A 20,389-nucleotide genomic window follows, 5' to 3' on the forward strand; every position below is an offset into this window, starting at 1 on the left:
CACTTACGTGCTGAAGGAGGCGTCCCTCCGTTAGTCCCTTCTGTCCTCTCACTGCAAGAAAAACAAGGATTAGACACAGAAAAGGAAGACCCACTCTTGCTATGATGGGGAGGATGTGAAGAACGACAGGGCAACAACATTGTGCATCTGTTGCAGGGATGAAAAAAGTCTACCAGCTTTGGTTTTCCAAGTTTCTAATGTTTCCAGGCTTAAATTCTGTTCTCTACATTTCCACACTAATTCAAATTATTATTATTTAATTTTTTTAAAAGAAAAAACAGCCTTATAACTATTTGCCACTTTAGTGTGACTTTCTAATAAATATTTTTTTGTATGCAGTTTTGTCTAATACAAACATTTTTGTAAGCAGTTTCCCTTAATATCATGCCTGCTTGCATGTTATTTTCCATAATGCGCGCATTATTGTTCATATTGCTAGGTTGGCGCACAGTGTCACAAAATTCAGAGAAGTGCGAATTTCAAAGGATAGCTGTGTTTCAGTTCATGTATTGATTTGAGAAGTGCAAGTTAGTTAGTTTCTCATTAAAATGCAAACAAAGTTGAATTTCTCCTCCTTCCCCAGTGTGTTGCTTTGGGTGGTGCCTGGAAAAAGTAACTGATAAAACGGTCTGATCAGCAGAAAGGGCTGTCAACAATAAAAGGGTGGGGTTTTTTTTGCATTCAGTCTAATCTTATTGACACAGGAAGATATAATTCAAGTCAATAAATATTTCCAATAAAAGCATTTCATATGAGAGGCGGAGCATTTATACCACAAGAATCATGAGACTGAGGAAAGGAGCAGTATTTTAGTACATGGATAAGAGAAGGCAATGTTAGGGGCTGTTTTGTGATGCAAGTTGATATACAGATGTGCCTTGGAATTCGAACGGAATCCATTCTGGAAGTCTGTTTGACTTCCAAAACGTTTGACTTCCAAGGTGCGGCTTCTGATTGGCTGCAGGAGCATCTGGCAGCTGATCGGAAGCTGCGGAAGCCGCACTGGACATTTGGCTTCCGAAAATCATTCAAAAACTGGAACACTTTAACCATTATACCACAATGGCTCCCATCTCTGTGGATCTGTATATTTATACCAACCCTCACCAGGGAAATGCCTGATCCACAGACTACCCTGCCTCCTCTGTCAATGAAGAAAAATAAGAAAGCACCAAGAACATACAATACTTGCCCCAGCCTCTTACCTAGGATTTTCTGTGTCGGAGCTTCGCATCAGGGCACTCTGCACCAGTCCTGTGAGGCTGGCAATCTGCTTCTCCATGGCTTCCATACGGTCCCTTGGTCGGGGGGGGGGGAGGAAAAAGGACCTGGTGAGACATGAGCTTCTTGCCCTCTTTCCTCTCTGTCCAGTTATAGAGAACCTTTTTCATCCTCTGGGGCACGTGCCAATCATGGGTTAGGTAAAGGTAAAGGGACCCCTGACCATTAGGTCCAGCCGTGACCGACTCTGGGGTTGCGCGCTCATCTCGCATTATTGGCCGAGGGAGCCGGCGTATAACTTCCAGGTCATGTGGCCAGCATGACAAAGCCGCTTCTGGCAAACCAGAGCAGCACATGGAAACGCCGTTAACCTTCCCGCTATAGCGGTTCCTATTTATCTACTTGCATTTTGATGTGCTTTCGAACTGCTAGGTTGGCAGGAGCTGGAACCAAGCAACGGGAGCTCACCTGGGTCCCATGGGTTAGCCAGAGGCAAAAGTGGACGCAGGTTCCGGTTTCCGCCTGCAGGAATGGCGGACCTGTTTTCCATCCCTCTGACCTTCGTAAGGAATTTGGCGGTTGCTAGGGGAGTAAATGGCAACCCCCTACCCTCTCCGGGGGTTACGGAGAGGGGCCGCTGGCCCGCGATGCCCCCAGACCCACACCGACTGTTTATGGAGTGGGGGGAGCTTGGGCTGAAGCACTTACGAGGGCCAGGACTCCCAGACGCTAATCTGCATGGCGGGGATTTCCATGATTAAAGAAGATAATTAGGCTTAAATCTATGGACATACTTCAGAAGGAGGGGCAGAAGCGCTGTTTACTGCCGAGAAATCTATGCTGCTGAGGGTGAGGAGTTAAAGGCTGTATTTCATCTGGAAGAAGGATTGATGGGGACGGAGCGATAAGGGAAGCGAGTCTTTCTTTTTTATTTTTTTTTCATATGAGTTACTTCGTACCTTCCCAGACGTGATGTCCTGGCTTGTTTGGAGTGAAAGAGAAGCAAAAGACTGTGTGAGTTGAACTTTATAAACTGTTGTTATTGAGTATATTTTTTGAAGATGAGGAGTTGCTGACGAGAAAAGCCCCCCTCTAGTTGGATGGGAGGAGTGCCTGGACGCGTTCGGGGGATTTATGAGTTATGACGCACTTTGAATTGGAGCAGCGACCTGAAGCTAAGTTCAGCTATAGGGCAAGGAGATCCATTAATTTACCAAGAGTCTATGCATGGTGTGAGGTCTGGTTCTTCTGCCTGGAAAAGCTGTAAATTTTATAAAGATCGTTAATCTATGAGAGAAAACGAAAGTGATTTGAGTTTTTTTAAGATGGCGCTGCTTCGTGTTGAGAGTCGACGCAATAGGGACGCCCCAGACCAAGAAGATTTATGGGGAGGCTGGACTGATTAACTCACACAGGAGAAAGAACATTTGTGAAACTTTGTTTGACATTTATCTCAGCAGCTGGGAAATAATCGGTTGAAAGAGGAAAACATCTATGTGACTGTAAGGGAAAGATCTGGATTATTATGAACTCGGAGAGACGATTTGAACTTTAGAAAAAAGACGGCAGTGGACGGTTGCGAGGAATCCCCAATTTCTTGAAGCATGGGAACCCAAAAAATTTTTCTAGATGATTTGGCATAACATTCGGTTTGATTGATATATATGTGTATAATTTGAAATAATGAATGTGATATAATTGGTTTTAATTGGAAAATTAATAAAAATATATTTTTTTTTAAAAAAAAAGAGAGGCAAAAGTGGACGCAGCAACTCATGTGAATTTTACCTTCGTATGGTAGGCTAATTTTTTCACACTTGCACATGCCTCTCTATTCTCTATCCAGGCAAGAAAGACACATTATCAGAGTGTCTTTCCAGCTAGGCAAAAACACTCAAGGAGGTTGTAAGGCAAAGGCAATCTTGGTGGGTGGCATCGCTGGGAAAGGTGTGAGGCCTGGAGAGAGTCTCAAGGGTGATAGCAAGAAGCCTGGAGTCCAAATTCTGCTCCCAACCTTCAGGTTTCCCGTCCCTAGCATAGCGCTGTGGCAGTATGAGCAAACATGCTAGTTTATAATTATTATCTGTTTTTTTATAAACTCTTCTATCCTGCCTGTCTCTCAGCTTACAATATAAAGAAGTCAAAAACGTTAAATTCACCGCCGCGGAATATATATTAGTAAAGTAACAACAAAATGCCAGGAAAACCATCGGAAAGTCTGCATTAAAAAGAAAGCAGCACCTGAGCAAACTCAATTTATCATCCTCCATAATGCCCCCCGGAAGAGGGGCGTCTTCACAATTCAGTGAAAACCGAGGAGCAACAGAGCAAAACATTGGAGCTTCCCGAGGACATATGGGAAATGTAAGAACATTAAGAGCAGCCCTGCTGAAATCCATCCAGTTCAGCATCCTGTTTTTGACAGCAACCTAGCCAGATGCTTTTGGGAAGCCCATACCCAGGGTAAATAGGACATAGCATCAAGGGTGTTCTGTAAATCTGCTTTCCTTGTATGGAAGCCTGGCCTCCAGCAAGCCTCCATTGAAATGGCTGCTGTGGAGAAAAGGAAAGAAGCAATTTCTGAGGTGTGTGTGTGGGGGGGGGGGTCCCCCCCTCAATTCTGGAAGAGAATCAAACGCCAACCCCCAACCTGTTGACGTGAGTGGTTGTTGTACCACTCTGCCTATCCGATTGAGGTCAGCGCAACTTGGCCAAGATAAGGCAGCCAGCCCTTTTCTTTTCAGGGGCCATAGCTCTTGAAAAAGAGGTAGGACAGGTGTGGGGAATCTTTGCCCTCCAGATGTTGCTGAACTACAGTTCCCATAATCCTCAGGCACTGAGTGAGCTGTATTTCAGAAATATCAGGAGGGACAAAGGTTCCTCATACCTAAGATAAGGCTGACCTCATAAAGGGGGAAGGCAAACCCCCCATAAAACAGGTCTATTTGCACCAAATCTGGTGGAAAATGCGGGTTGTTTGGATTTATTTTGACTACTCTCTCCCTCAAAATGTGTATCCCAGAGACATTCCTCTGTCAGCATTCCTTGAAGGTTCTGTACCGAGGAGAAATGTCTCTATCACACACTTTCTGGTACATTAATTTCTGACAGGTCTGTGTTTGCCATTCCTTTGACCTCTCTGCTGCTTGGCTTTCACTCTCCCCCACCATCCATCTCCCCCGCAACCCGCCCTCTCTTGCTGATTCTAATCATTTCTTCCTTTCTATCTTCTGGTTATCCTAATGAGCTCTGTTCCTACCATTCCCCCTGACAACTCTACTGTCAACTCAGGAACCATCCTTGCTATAGAGATTTAGACACAGGGAGATTGAACATCAGATAAGGTACAATTTTCTTTTGCTAATCTAATTTGCCTGAAGACAAATTCTGCCTGCACCCAAAAAAGAGAATGGAAGGAGGAAGACACCGGCAAGTTCCAAAGGGTGGAAGAGAAAGGGGATGGATGGAGAGCTAGGGTGGCAGGGAATACACACAACCATTCCAACTATTTGGGATGAAAGCAGCTGGTTCTCCTGCCCTGCTGGTTCCCCAGCCCTACTGAGAATATTGCTTTTCTGTAGTCAGGTGGAAATGGGATTAAAATGGCAGCTACAAAGCATGTAATACAATGCTATTTTATCCAGCAATGCCTTTCTCCATGGCTAGCTAAGGTTCTTTTAGCATTTATCCAGAAGACAGTCTCATTCAACAAAGGCCCTTTCTAAAGTTTCCTGTTTGCGGGTTCTGCTCATTATACTTATTGTGATTGGGAGATCAGTGATTGATTGCCCCTTAATTGCCCCATGAGCAGCAGTGGTACCTTCAGGGTGTAACTCTGGGGCAGATGTCCAGGGCCCCCACTCAACAGAATGAACAAGAGGGTCCCCAAATGCAGCAGGGCTGCCTTACAAACACTGTCCCTGCTGCACCATTAAAACCATTAACCCAGTTACCTGAATGTACCACTGGCAGGCAATGAACTAAAAAGCAGGTGTTTGGGGGAGGGATAGCTAGAGGAGGTGAACACTTGAGGGGAGAAAGTAGAGGCGGCAAACTGAAGAAAGGAAGGATCAATGAGAAAGAAAGACTGGAAAAAGCAGTTACACGGGGCCTAGAGTCAGGAGGATTGTGTGCGGTTGTCAGGAAGGAAGAAGAAAGGCAATTTTTGGAATCTGGGTAGAAAAAACAAGGCAGGGAATCACGGAGGTCAAATAAGCAGGTGTACCGCTGTGCATGCAGTAAATCCAACGTAACTCATCAAAATCTCTCAGGACAATAGCAATTTTGCACAGTGCCAAATTCTGCTCCAAAGCAGCAGGTTCTGCATTTGATGTTGAAACTCAGAAAATACTTATTGAGGTGCCAGCCACCTTAAGAACGGTACTGGTGGACACCAGGAAGCGACAGCCTCCCATCTTACCTTGTTTCCGTATCCTTGGCAGGCACAGGTGAGCTGAACCCAGAAAGGGGGCGTTCCCCAGGTCCAGGGAAGAGCTCTGGGGGCCCTGAAGAGCTGGGATTCCTTGGCTTGTTGACAGGGCTTTCCATGAAGACCGAGGAGCAAGAGTCTTTGCGGAAGGTCTGGCGGACTGGAGAGGAACGGCTTGGGGGCCCTGAGTAAGGGCTGTGGGGGCTTTGGCTCTGCTGAACGTCTACCAGCCGGCCGTCGGCAATTTTCTGCGGCGATGAAGGGGGCAAGCGGAAGCCCATCCCCGGACCGTAGGTGTCGCTGTAGATCTGTGCGTTAGGCTTATATAAGCTGTCTTCCAGTTCAGACTGCAGGGCAGCAGCTGAGTAGGTGCTGAGGGAACGGACAGAGCCCCGCTTGTAGAGGCCCCCTGGGTAGGCAAAGGGGTCCCCCATCCCAGCCAGGGATTGTGTGGACGTGATGCTCAGGCGCCCTTCGTGCACCATGCTGTAGGGGTCGGCGTACAGGCCCTCGTTCTTCACGAGCACCATGTTCTTCCCGGCCATGTCTTCGTCTGGCTTGACGTCCCGCCGTTCCAGGATAGCACTTGGGCTCGGAGAGACCCCCTGGGCTGGAGGAAGGTTGGAGAGCCGCTCGCCATGGTGCACGGGGCTGCCGGCGTAGGAAGGCGGGCGCCCGCCGCTGTAGGACATGCGGGAGCGGGACGGCGAAGACGACTGGAGCACTGGTGGAGGCGATCCAGAGGTGAGGTGAGAAGCAGGTGACATGCTGTTTAGGCGCCGGGTGGGAGAGGACTCCCTGGAAGTGTAGACCATCTCTCTCTGGGAGAATAAGTGATCAGAGACAGTGAGAATGTTATAAACTCTGCCCTCCTCTACACACGGGGCCCAGGTCAAAAGTTGCAAGGAAAAGATGGGAAGAATAAAGCTGAATGAAAACCAGACTCACCTCTCATCCCTATCATCCCGACCCTACCACTTCAGACTGCAGCGGGGTAGGGGGTGTACAGAATGCCTCCCCGTGAGAAAAACCCGGTGTGTACAAATTTGGCTTACCAAAGAAAAGGCTAGACTAAAACCATTCTCCCTGGCTTAACTGATTTCTATCTGGAATGAATTTCATACCCCAGAGAACATTAAATAATGTAATCTCCCATTTGTAGAACAAAGTGGTAAAATCCTAGAACCAGTTCACCACTTTGATTGCAGTGTGAACTAGGCCTATCGGTGACGCTAATCTTATCTGATACCTCAAATTCTGCACCGAGAGCTGAATTCTGCAACGTGAATGCATTATGCAGAACAAATATAGTATTGCTTTAACTTTTTATTCACTACTCCCATAAATCTCCTGGTGCGATAGGGATGCTAAAAAGGTTTTTCCTGGCCCCACAATTCCCCCAACCCAATTTGCCAATCTTAAAACAAAAATATTGTTCATTTTTTAATTGACTGCTTCTATAGGCCTCTCAATGTGATATTGTGATGCCAAATGTTTTTTATGAAACCCACCCCCTTGCAAGAAAACCCCCAAATGTGTTATACATACATACATACATACATACATACATACAGTGGTACCTCGACTTCCGAAGGCGATCCGTTCCACGGCGCTCTTCGGAAGTTGAAACCTTTGGAAGTCGAAGCGCTTTGCGCATGCGCACGGTGAAAATACTTCCGGGTTAGCGGACTTTGGAAGTCGAAACCTTCGGAAGTTGAGGCATTCGGAAGTCGAGGTACCACTGTACATACATACATACATACATACATACATACATACATACATACATACATATATATTGGTCACACCCACTTTTATATGGGGCTCCCAAAGGCTTGACCACAGGTAAACACAACGCTTGGCCTGAAAAACGATAGGCAACCCTGACACAGACAGTGTAAAAGAACATATCCCAGGCATCTGCAGAACGGCTTCGCTTGCAAGGTGACCATCATCTGGATTGTGTTTAATGGGCAGGCGTTGCTGAAATGTTCCTTAGTAATCTGCCCCCCCCCCCCCGGTGCACCTACCACCACACTAACATACAGTGAAGACAAAAACAGCTCAGTGGCCTTACTGCAGCCCACCGTTCTTACCCTCAGGTCTCCGTTGGTGATGTGGGATCCGGGGAAGGAAGCATAAAGGGGCTCTTTCCGGTAGATTTTGATAATGCTCCTATCCTGGATATCCCTGCAAGAACAAAGGCATTAATGGAACAAATGCATGGCAGCCTTGGTTATTATCCCAAGGGCCACCAGACTATGCACGACTATGATGGCAACAGTGACAACTGCACAGAGGCAGCCTGATGACGTCACTGGCCCACACCACAGCTGCTGGATACTATTGGGTAGGAGTCCTCCTTTTCCTTGGTATTGAGGATTTACACATCTCGATAGTTAGGAATTTTTTTAAAAATTTTTGCAGTAACCTGCTGTTGGGTTTAGATGTGTGAGTTTGTCTGCATAATTACACTTCTGGCTTTCGCACACAGACTCTGTGCACTTGCTAGTTAAGTATGGGGCTGAAATCGCAACACTCTCATCAAGAGAATGCTTGGATAAGTGGTATGAAGCAATCTGGCAGACAGCTTTGTTGGAAAAGCTAACATGGAAACTGTAGGTAGCAAGAGGCCAAAAGAAAAATGTTAACTTCTACACAGTATGGGGTAATTTTATTAAACACACAGGTAGTGAGGCACATGGGGTAGTAGTGTTTGGGGTGGGTAACATAGTTTGGAGTACTTGAACATAGTTTGGAGTACATTTTAACCCTTCAAATTGTTGCAGATATACAGTGGAACCTCAGTTTATGAACACCTCGGTTTCTGAATTTTCGGTTTATGAACACCGCGGACCCATCTGGAACGGATTAATTCATTTTCCATTACTTTCAATGGGAAAGTTCGCTTCAGTTTATGAACGCTTCAGTTTATGAACAGACTTCCGGAACCAATTACACCCATGCTTCAGTTTATGAACATTTCAGTTTAAGTACTTTGCGGACCCGTCTGGAACAGATTAATCCACTTTTCCATTACTTTCAATGGGAAAGTTTGCTTCAGTTTATGAACACTTCAGTTTAAGTACTCCGCGGACTGTCTGGAACGGATTAATCCACTTTCCATTACTTTCAATGGGAAAGTTCGCTTCAGTTTATGAACGCTTCAGTTTATGAACAGACTTCCGGAACCAATTGTGTTCATAAACCGAGGTACCACTGTAGTGTATTCCTTCCTTTTAATGAGATTTAAGCACATGATGTGTTATTTTATGGTTTTAGAGATTATGAAAATGTTTGAAATATATGCTGTGGCAAATAAACTATTTTTATTTATTTATTAAAGAGAGGATGCTGCCAGACTCCAAACGGGAGGTGAGGGTTGTGGCCCCAGAGCATACCTTTAAAGCACGCACAACCCTAAATCCTGGAAATGGCCGTTTGTTAAGGATTCTGGGAATTGTAGCTCTGTGACAGGTCAACTAAAGTTCCCAGGATTCTTGGGGTGGGGTGGGGAATGTGCTTTAAACATGCTGTAAAGGTATGGGGTGTGTATATACAGTCAGAGAGTCTACCCAAGGGCAGAAATGTGACTGCTCTCTGACCTATTAAAATGGCTTAGATGGGATATGTTAGACCAGGGTGGGGAAACCCTTGCCTGGTCTAAGGGCTGTGTTCCCTCATGTACCATCTTCTGGGAGCGCTGCATGCTTGTGGTGGGCAGGGGCAGACAAAAGTTGCATTCCATCTGCACAAAAGCCAGATGTTTTTATACGCCTCCTAACACACACACACCCATCTTTTCATCCTCTGCCCTGGCAAGTAAGAGGCATTATCGCAGTTCATTGACACCATCCGGCCAGGCAAAGCACCTGAGGAGTGTGGTCTGAGAGCAGCCCTGAGAGCTTGACCGAGAGGCCTGGAGGGTGACATTCAACCCATGAGCCAGAGGTTCTGCACCCCCGTGCTAAGAGGTTTCTGGAGAGGGTGATAAAGCAGCAATAACTAGGGAAGCACTGTGGTATAGGTGTCTCAACAATTATGCACAATGCAGAGATAATTGTGGTTTCCCCCCCTCCCTTTCTCAGAATAGCAAATTGGGGTCACCCAATTAAATTGACTGGCAGTCGATTATGGACGGACAAAAGAAGCACTTCTCCACACAGCACACCATTAATTAACAGGCTGGGTTGGCTGCCACAAGGCGTGGTGATGGCCACTGGCTTAGATGGCTTTATAAAAAGATTCACAGAGGACAGTTTTATGAGCGTCTATTAGCCCTAACAACTAAATAAATAGAGCCTCCAAGTTCAGAGGCAGTAGACATCTGAATAGTAGGCACTGGGAGCAAGCAATTAGGGAGGTCTGTTCCTTTCACGCCCTGTTTCTGAGCTAGCTGTCCCAGAGGCGTCTAGCTGTCCACTGTTGGAGACCGGATGCTGGGCTAGGTAGTTTGAGCCAGCCAGGTCCCCTGTATTCTTAATCCCTTGAGCAGGAAGGAAGAGAAGACCATTGCTGAATGCGATGGTGACAGGACTCTCTTTAGTCGCAGCACTTTTGAAAAAGAATATCTTACTGAAAGATTTTTATAGCTCTATAACAAATAATACATTTTCCCCTTCCTTCCTTCTGCTCAATCTCTTCCTTCCGCTCAATCTCTTACTCACTCAGACTGCGATCTTAACCATATCTGCTCAGAAGTAAGTCTCACTGAATTCAATGGGATGAACTCCCAGTTAGGTGAGGCTAGGACTTCAGCCTTATTTGCCAACTACATTTCTTATATTGCCCACTAGAAAGAAAGAAAGAAAGAAAGAAAGAAAGAAAGAAAGAAAGAAAGAAAGAAAGAAAGAAAGAAAGAAAGAAAGAAAGAAAGAAAGAAAGAAAAAGGTTCTCTGGGTGGTTTATAGTAAAAATGTTAAATTTGCTCCCACGGGATGTACTGATGGCCACTGACTTAAGATTGCTTTACCTTTGTTCCCGAATGGCTTAGTTGTCAAACAAATTGGCTCCCAAACACTGCAAACCTGGAAGTAAGTGTTCCAGTTTGCAAACATTTTTCGGAAGCTGAATATCCAACGCGGCTTCTGCTTGAGTGCAGGAAGCTCCTGCAGCCAATCAGAAGCCATGCCTTGGTTTTCGAACGGTTCCAGGGTCGAACAGACTCCCGGAACAGATTAAGTTTGAGAACCAAGGCACCACTGTACCACTTAATGTACAGATGATTTCCAAGTGGTTTACAAAACGTAAATACCAATTGCACAATGCGTAACCATTCAAAATACATTTAAGAGATGGCCGCACAGATTCATGGAGGATAAATCTATCAATGGCTACTAGCTATGATGGTTAAGGCCTACTTCCACTGTCTGATACAGGATGCTAGGAAGGCCAGTTGCTTGGAGTCACAGGTGGGGAGAATGCTGTAGTGATTGTGCTCTGCTTCTGGGTTTCCCATAGGAGCATCTGGTTAGCCACTGTGAGAACAGGATGCTGGAATTGTTGAACTTTGGTCCAGATGAACTCTTCTTATGTTTCTATGCTTGTAGAGGACTTCTTCCCTACTCCTCCCGCTCCTCCTTCCATCACTGGATTCACCCACCTCTTCCCACCCTCCTCCTCCTTCCTCTAGGCTTCCCATGCCCAAATTAAATTAGGCCAGTGGCCTCATTTGGCCCTTAAGGCCGCCGCAAGTTGCCCACTCTTGATTTAAAGTTTCATACAAGCACGGTGAATGGAGCTCCGGGAATGAAAAGAAAAGCACAGTATCAGGAGGAAGGGAAATAGCAGACTGGTGATATAGTCCTCTACTTGGTAGTCAATGTCACACTTCCTCCAAGCATTTAAGTAGTGCCTCCAGCAAGGCACTGCTCTCACCTGACATCCTCCAGCTCATAGAAGACGTTACGGGATTCGTCCTTGATCAGGATGGCAGTGTTGGGGGACTTGAGCATGCCCATTGTCAGCTTCTGAGGAAACATGTGGACAATAAGGGCATGCAGAGTGTCCATGCTGCTGATTTCGTGGGTGATGTGAACCCGTCTCGTTTCATCCCCAAACTGCAGGAAAAGGACACCTAGGAAAAGCGGAAAGGGTGTGTGTGAGAGACAGAGGAGACTGGAAGGAAACAGGTCAAGAAATGCAGATTATCAGTCAAAGCAACTAATGCTAGCAGAATGGAAAGATTTTGGGTTGCCCAAGACTGTTCTTCAGGTGGTAAAGTGTTAGTAGAAAGAGAGTCACAGAGTCAGAACGAGAGAATCATCTACTCACAAATGTGAACCCCACACCGACTGAAATCTCTTGGGGTGGGGAAGGGGCTACTAAATGTTTCATTCATCTCGAAAGTGCATTCAGTGGCCACTTGTAGAAGATAGCAGACAGTACTTGTGCCCAAACTCCGATATTTCTGCTAAAGAACTGGGCTTTTCCCCATCTCTCCTTCAGACATCTGGATAGCTCAGCTGGTTAAAATGTGGTGCTCATAATGCCACGGTTGCAAGTTTGATCCCTGTGTGGGACAGCTGCATACTCCTGCATTGCAGGGAGTTGGACTAGATGATCCTTTGGGTCCCTTACATCTATCCTATCCTATCCTATCCTATCCTATCCTATCCTATCCTATCCTATCCTATCCTATTATTCTGCTTCAGAAAGAACAACAAAATTCCCAAAGGAGTGAGTAGTAACTGTGTTACTCTGTTGCCACAAAACCAACAAAGGGTTATACCTAACCAAGGTCTACTCAGGGTGAACCCATTACAATTAATAGCTCTAAGTTAGTGGTGTCCATTAATTTCAACGGGTCCACTCTGAGTATGACTAACATTAGATACAACCCAAAGAGTCTTGTAGCACCTCAAAGACTAACACATTTATTATGATTTAATAATAGGCTTTTGGGGACCAGAGCCCACTTCCTCAGATGCATGGGATGGTATATATTGCTGGGCATATATAAACATGGGAACAGAGCAGGTACGGAGAACCTGGTGTTGGACTACAACTCCCATCATCCCTGACCACTAGCCATGCTAGGTAGGGCTGATGGGAATAGGAGTCTAGCAATATATCTGAAAGGCCACAGGTTCCCCACCCCTGGTGTAAAGAGAGAGAGAGAGAGAACAAAAAATAAAGAAAAAGCAGTATGGCCAGAGGAAAACGAAAACGCAAGAACACAGACCGTGATAATTATGTTACAGCTCAAACGTAAAAAATAATTACAGTGATCACTCACAAAGCAGTGCTGATGATAATAAACATCTTGGCATCGGGTTTTTATTTGGTCGGGTGTATATAAGGAAGTAGTTAGAGGCATGATTCCCTGCTGGTATCAGTTCAAAAAAGAGCCCTGAACAGGCTTTTCCAAATATTTTATTTTATTTTATTTATTTAGAAATGTTCTCCCTCAACCACCTTGAGTTAATTTGTTGAGCGAGCGATAATTTGTAATATAAACAGAAACAAGCAAGTAAATTACTAAAGGAGTAGTACTAATAGTAGTAGCAGTAGCAGTGGTATTTCCGTGCCACCCCATAGCCAGCTATCTGGGTAGCATATATAAAAATGGTTAAGATAAAAATACGGACCAGGGGTTGCCTACCAGATGTGGCTGGCCTCCAGCATCCCTGACCATTCAACAAGCTGGCTAGAGCTGACGGGAGTTGCAACTTCTGCATGGCAACATAATGGGAACCCCAGGTATGAACAGTAAGAAGACTAGCTTCAGTTATGCATAGCAGCAGAGACTATGCGATTAAACTATACACAAACACAGGTTTTTAAAAAGAAGCCAAAACCTCAAAATCTGTTGTTGTTGTTTTCAAAGATACGCAGTCTGCTAAACTTCACCAACCTGGTACCCTCCAAAAGTTTGGGGGCTACAACTCCTATCAGCCCCAGCCAGCATGGGATTTGTAGTTCAAAATACAGTGGTCCCTCGACTTATGAATTACTCAACATCCGCAGGTTTCGACTTACGAACGGGACAAATGGCCGCACGCTTACAAATTTTCCTACATCCAAACGGAAACCATTGGCAGCTTTAAATGCGGCTTTTTTGAGTAACAAATTTTTACATGCAGTTTTTTCAACTTATGAATTTTTCTGAATTTTTGTTCCTATGGGAAGCCGTGTTTTGACTTCCGAACTTTTTGACCTACGAACGCGCATTCGGAACAGATTAAGTTCGTAAGTCGAGGGACCACTGTAGATGGAAGGCATCAAGTTAGCAAAGGCTGTGTGCCTCTAACCTGGGGAACTGCGGTTGTCCTGTCAACCAACCCTTAGGACTGCGGCTTCTGTTGCTGAATTTCAGGTCAGCTCTGAGTAAGAGCTCCCTCATTCGTGATTTGATTATGGATGAGGAGGGCCATCGGGTCTGTGTCATTGAGACCTGGGTGGGTGAGCAGGGCAGAGTTGGTCTCATCCAGTTGTGCCCACCTGGGTTTTCGGTGCGGCATCAGGGTGGGACTTAAAGATCGGGGAGGGAGTGTTGCTGTGGTTTATAGAGATTCAATTTCTCTCTCCAAGCTCTCTGTCCAGTTGCAGGGAAAGTATCTAGTGCTCCTGGCACTGGGCAATCGGGACATATTAGGGATTCTGTTGGTTTACCACCCATCTGGCTGCCCATAAGTATGAACTGACAGAGCTAGTTTTGGAGGCGGTGTTGAGGATTCCCAGACTGATGGTTCTGGGGGACTTCAACATCCATGCCAAGGCGACTGGCTCTGGGGTGGCTCAGGATTTCATGACTGCCATGAAAACCATGGAGCTGTTCCAACATGGCACCAGACCAAAACAAAACATGTGGCAGGCCACACTTTGGGCCTTGTTTTCTCAACTGGGCAGGAAGAGGGGGATCTGAAAGTGGGGAGTATTGACACCAGTCCCTTGTCATGGCCACATCACTTCCTGTTGAGATTTAGGCTTTTGGTACCTTTTACCCTCTGCAACCACAAAAGGTACCTGGAGCAAAATAGCTTCAACAGCAGGTACCCCTGAGCCCCACAACAGACACAACAAGGGTGACAAAAGTCGGCTTTCTCAACAAGTAGATCTGTCTAAAATCAGGATACATCTCTGCTAACTGGGGATGCTTGAGAAACAGTTCCTACCTGGAGACCGGAGTTTTGTTTGGCTGGTGGAACGGGACAAAGGCAAGCTTTGCCGGAACCGGTTCATCCTGTTAAACCCAATGGGCAGCTCAGCTTCAGACATGGTTTCCAGAGACTCGGCAGAAGCAAAGGAGAGTTTGGCTTGATCGGCCAGGCCAGGCTGAGAGCCCTGTGAGTGACGGGAGCTTCGGGTCTGAAAGGTAAAAGAAGAGAGACAGAGCAACATGATTATGGAGAGCAAAGTGTTCTTTTTCTAGAAATGTGGCATTGAACAGATTTCAAACGTGTCACCTCTTTCCAATCACCTTTTTTAAAATAACATTTTTGATCATGAAGTATTTCGTGTGCCATGAAATGCAGCAGCGGAAAACATCCCTAAATGGTTTTTATTTCCTGCAATATATATACATATCAACGCCCAAACATATCTGTCCTAATCTCTGGCAATTGATATAGGGATTCAAAGTATAGCTACAAGCTTCAGCTGGTTTAGTGTAGGTAGATTATTATTCAACTAACAATCCAGTTACTTCACTGATAGGGGTTGATTTTAACTCAGGAACATTTCATTTCATGTAGCTTTGCATTAGCAGCATGCCTGTTTAATATCTTTGGCTATTTTTGGTTCTGGTGCACTGCTGCAATTATTACAGTGGAACAGGAACTGAAAAAGAATATATTGATGGTGGCGTTTCCTTCTTACGACGAGAGCTGCAGAGTTAGAAATAAATAAATTATTGTGCTGACTTCAGTATCTTTAAAAAAACAAACAAAAACCCCAAACATAAAGCGAAACCCTATACTGAGGTTTTGCATGGTGTGAAATTTATATAAATTTAATCAATTATATGACCGGTCTATTAAAAAAAACAGATGATTAATCAAATAGAGATTCATTAATTGGTAAACAGCCCTTGCTGGAATAAACTCCTGCCTCATGGAGGGAGTCCATCTCAATTAATCTAGTCAAGTGTTCATCCAATTTGCTCTTAATGATACAAGGTGATGAAAATTACACAGACACTCTCTCTCTCTCTCTCTCTCTCTCTCTCTCTCTCTCTCTCTCTCTCTCTGTCTGTCTCTCTCTTTTCTTGGCAACCTGTTCCAGTGCTCCATCAACCATACAGTTAGCTTGAGCCTACATTCAGCACACTCTCATTTCTTGCCTTCTTTGCCCTTCTCATCCCAGTAACTTCCTTCCTCCAATTTACATTGCCTTTCTAATCTGTCCAAGGTGGCTTGTGCCCCCAAGGCATAGGGACACGAGCTTATGGGAGCAAAAGACGACACACAGAGACCAGGGCTAGGCTAAAACATGGCCACAACTTTTTATTCACTAGAATAATAGTGGAGGTTTGGGTGAGGCATTGGGACAAGGATCCTAATATCAGACAGCTCACTTGCTGACCAATGCCTCTCTCACACACCCAGCCCACTGACTGGGAGCTGACAGGGAGTTTTGGGGGTGTTAGGTGTGGCCTACCTCGGTGTGGGCCATTCCAGTGGGCCACTGTCTGCAGCATGGGCGAAAGGCAGCTAGCCTCGGGCCCCTGAAGTGGAGTGGAGGATTTAGGGCAGCTCCACCCAAGACTCCTTATAGAAATCCCCCTTTTTTGTGGACCCTGGCCCATCGCCCTGCCATGCCAGCACCTAAAGTTATGATACTCCAGTCCTGAATAACTGTGATTGGCTCCTGTTCAGTCGGCCCATCTATGGTGCTGCACCATCAGAACAAAGGGGACCTGCCACAGATGACGACAAGTGGGCAGAGCCCACATGCCGAAAGAGACAGGCTGGAGCATTTACTTGAGTGCAGACCTACTCTGCTGGTGGAGAGGACTCCAGTCCAACACAACATGGCACACAGGACCCTTTCCTTGCAAGCATTTAAGAACAGACCAATGGCCCACCTGGGCCAGCATCCTGTCTTGTACAGTGACCAAACAGATGCCTCTGGGCAGCCGCAACACAGGGCACAAAGGCAAGAGCATATATCCATCATGACTAGTATCTACTGATACTAGGCCTCCCCTCCACTGATTTGTTTGAAACTAAGCTAGAGGCCATGGCTACACCTAGTAGCACCGAATTCCACAAATTAATGGCATGCACCAGGCAAGCCATTTTTCATTTCTAAGGCAACAGTAGATAGAGGAGGGCAGTTCCATCCTTCATCAGTCTCTTGTGGTTTCAAGGCAGCTTGCATCTTAAAACATCAGACTGGTAGGGGAGGAGCTGCTGCTGAGCGGATATATTTTGCAAGCAAGTGAACCATCACGTCATCTCTAGCTGCATGTGCTTAGGACACTGAAATCCTACCAAAGTGCCTGAAGTTGGGGCAAACATTGCAGAGGAACTGAGCCCCCCACCCCCCAATTTAGAAAAGGGGGAGGCTCAGAGTACCACAACTACATTTTCGACCTGTATCTGTATGTAGCACCATAGCAGCACTTTGAAGCTATTACGCTACAGCAGAAATGGGGAGCCTGCGGAAATTGAGTAATTCCCACCATCCCTGGCCATTAGCCATGTTGGCTTGGATTGGTGGAGCCCTATGACATCTGGAGAGTCATTGGTTCCTCATCCCTGTACTTCAGGCATGGGCTGATCACTCTGTTGAGTTGCTACCTCCTCCTCCTTTTAGGGAACAAAACACCTTGCAGATATTTGTCTAAAGTGCAATGAGTGCGCCCCACTGGGATGCAGGGCACTTTTTCACCCAGCAGCAGGAGGGGGTGACAGAGGCACCAAGGGTCAGGACAGGTGGACTTCCATACCCCAGGACCAGAGCAATTGCTTGCAAAAGCCTTGTTGGTCCTGGGACTCATTTCTTTTCTGCCCACACTATCGATAACACCAGGAAAGGCAGAATTAGCGGACAGACAAGTCAGATAACCTTTGAAGTTGCAGGAGGCTGGCTATCCATTATGCCCGGGGAAACAGCTCCGGGGAGACATAAAGGGGCCCATTGTGATGCTTGAAGGGAAGCGCGATAGAGGTTTATGGCTGCACGGAACAGGCAAAAGTAATGGGCATGGAGTCCCAGCAGTAAGGAACAGTAATATGCCAAGAGTCCCATTTCGCGTGAATGACCGTATATCTTCCCGGTACGAAGATGCCATTTCCACAGGGGGGGTCGCGAGGGGGAAGAGCAATGCTGCGTGCAGCACACGCTAAAACAGCATGCTGGTTTAGTAAAAGATATCATGTTCTTTGCTGACTCTAGGCCAGTTGATGCAATCAGTAAAATCGAGATGCAAAGTTATTTTCTGGACTGAACCGCTCCTGCCTGTAAGTGTGGGGGTTGCTTGTATAAAAGTGTTCCAATTACAGGCGATGAGGCAGGGGAGCCCTCAATTAAATCCACAAATTGCAGCCCTTAATCCCTAGTTAGTATCTGACTCATGCCCATCCCCACATATACGAAGACCACTTGCCAGAAACTGCAGGAGGGCGCTTTTGTGCTCAGATCCTACTTGTGGGCTTCCCAAAGGCATCTGGTTGAGAACAGGATGCTGGACTAGATGGGCCACTTGGCCTGATCCAGCAGGCCTCTTCTTGTGCTCTTCTGTATAATATCAGAGCCAGATTTAGGGGAGCACGGCCGGTTTGGTAGCACAGAGCGTCGAGTATTACGGGTGCCCCAACTATTATTTAAAGTGGGGTGCAAGAAGCGAGGGCACTGAATTTTGGCATTGCCCAGGGTGCTGCTGAAATTTGAGACCCCCACTGTAAAATACGATACCTAAAGGATACAGCACAAAAAATAAGGGGTGTGTGCCTCCTCTGCCCCCCCTAGTAATTTGAGTTCTACTGTTAATTCATAGAAGGACTGAAATTCGTACCCAACAAGCTAATTTTTATGAGCCAATATCTTTATTTATTTTAAAGGGACCATTCAAACATTTGGTTACCCACTGCAGCCTGAAGGTCAAACAGGACCCTTAAACGCATTGTGTTGCTCGCAGTATAAACTGCACTGGCAGGTTCAGGTTTTTGTTCCTCGGAAGAACACCCACAATAGAAAGCAAATGGGAAAAGGTTGTGTGTAGCAGGTTTAAAGCTTCTAAGCTTCTCCAAAGGTAAATTTGAACACTATCTTAGCCCTACAGCTTTGCCTGGGGCTTATTCTGCCCATTATAGAAACACGGCACTGATTAACAGGACTGTTTTTCACAGTTCCTTGGGCTGCATAAGTGCAGAAAGTTACTATGAGCACATGATTCAGCATCTTGACAAAACTTTACGGCTATCAAAGAGAAACAGTGGATGGAAAATGCCTGGTGGGATCTCAGTGGGGGGACTTTGGGCAATCAGGGTAATGGGGCTTTTGTCCACAGCCTGTTCCTATAAAGTTCCTCTCGAGTAGTAAAAAAAGATTACTGGTCAAATTTATACAGGGCACAGAATTCATGTGCGTGTGCATGCGTGTACATACATGGGTTTTTTGGTTGTTGTTGTTGGTTTTTTTTTTTTACTCTTCCTTGCTTATTTACAGCTTTGGATAAAACGTGCACTCCTGGGTCTCCTGCACCACTTTAAACAGAAAAAGAGCATTAAAGGACAGCTTTGAAATCACTTCAAAGTGAACCACCACAGAAGTCTATGTGGTATGGCAGCTAAACAGATGATGTGTATGTCTCTTTGTGTGTGTGTGTGTGTGTGTGTGTGTGTGTGTGTACGCTTATTCCAAGAGAGCTGTATTATGGCTCTGACTTGCCATTTTCCAGCTGCTTGTTCATATATCCCAGATGAGTCTGCTAGAGAGCATGCAGAGAGAATGCTCTGTGGCTCCACCCTAAGGCAGCTTGCACCAACAGTCCCATTCACTTCAAAGCTGTTCGCATCAAGTAATTGTATCCTACTAGCTTGGTGCAGTCTCTTAATTAAACTCAGATTCAAGAAATAGGACTCTTCTCTCCTCCCTGAGACCATCTGGGCCTATTTCCTTTAATATGGCCTTGGCATCTGTACTATTTAGTATACTTATATGCTGCTTCTGAGAACAGCTTATCGGGGGCTTTCATGCCATCTCCCACCCAGGCTGGAATCTGCATCACTTTTTCACAGCAACAGCAAACAAAGGCTGTCAGATCATTCTCTGGCCCCTCAGGTGCTTTTTAAAATTGTAAATTATTTAAATACCGAGTGAACAAGAGCCGCACTGAAAAGCATTTTAGAACACAGACTCCCTGGAAATTGCAAGATTATACACAAGGCCTTTTACCATCTGTTGAATTCCCCCCCCCCCATTGCAGATGTAGAACTTTAAGGTAGAAAAAGAGAAGGGAAAGGGAAAAGGAGTAAGGGTTGTATTGTGGAGACTTGGATTATTTGTTTTATTTGTTCATAGTCATAATAAAAAAACACTCCAAAGTAGTGAGCAACATTACCTATTTTGAAAGCATAACCTTGGCTAGGGAACTGTATTGCAAAATTCAGAGAAGCACTTGTTTAAAAAGATGGCCGTGTTTCAGATTTTGATTGTTTTGCAAAGTGTGGATTGGGACATTTAGGCAAACCTACCTAAGTTGGACTACAACTCCCATCAGCTACAGTCAGAAAGATCAAGGATGGTGGAAGTTGTAGACCAACATCTGGTTCCTTGCTCCCTGCTTTGAAG

General features: G+C 45.7%; 1 protein-coding gene across 6 annotated transcripts in view; it reads right to left on the bottom strand.

Moving 5' to 3' along the window:
- SRCIN1 (SRC kinase signaling inhibitor 1) overlaps positions 1–20,389 on the bottom strand; it is a 262,667-nt gene that overhangs the window by 46,952 nt on the left and 195,326 nt on the right. For all 6 annotated transcript variants that reach the window (XM_060281451.1, XM_060281449.1, XM_060281445.1 and 3 more), the window contains 6 exons: positions 14,767–14,959; positions 11,528–11,726; positions 7,747–7,840; positions 5,642–6,471; positions 1,206–1,298; positions 8–51 (listed from right to left, as the gene is read on the bottom strand). In XM_060281451.1, the coding sequence (XP_060137434.1) occupies positions 8–51; positions 1,206–1,298; positions 5,642–6,471; positions 7,747–7,840; positions 11,528–11,726; positions 14,767–14,959 (1,453 nt within the window). The remainder of the gene's footprint in view (positions 1–7; positions 52–1,205; positions 1,299–5,641; positions 6,472–7,746; positions 7,841–11,527; positions 11,727–14,766; positions 14,960–20,389) is intronic.

The sequence above is a fragment of the Zootoca vivipara genome, chromosome 13 (assembly GCF_963506605.1).
Source record: "Zootoca vivipara chromosome 13, rZooViv1.1, whole genome shotgun sequence".
Classification (NCBI taxonomy): domain Eukaryota; kingdom Metazoa; phylum Chordata; class Lepidosauria; order Squamata; family Lacertidae; genus Zootoca; species Zootoca vivipara.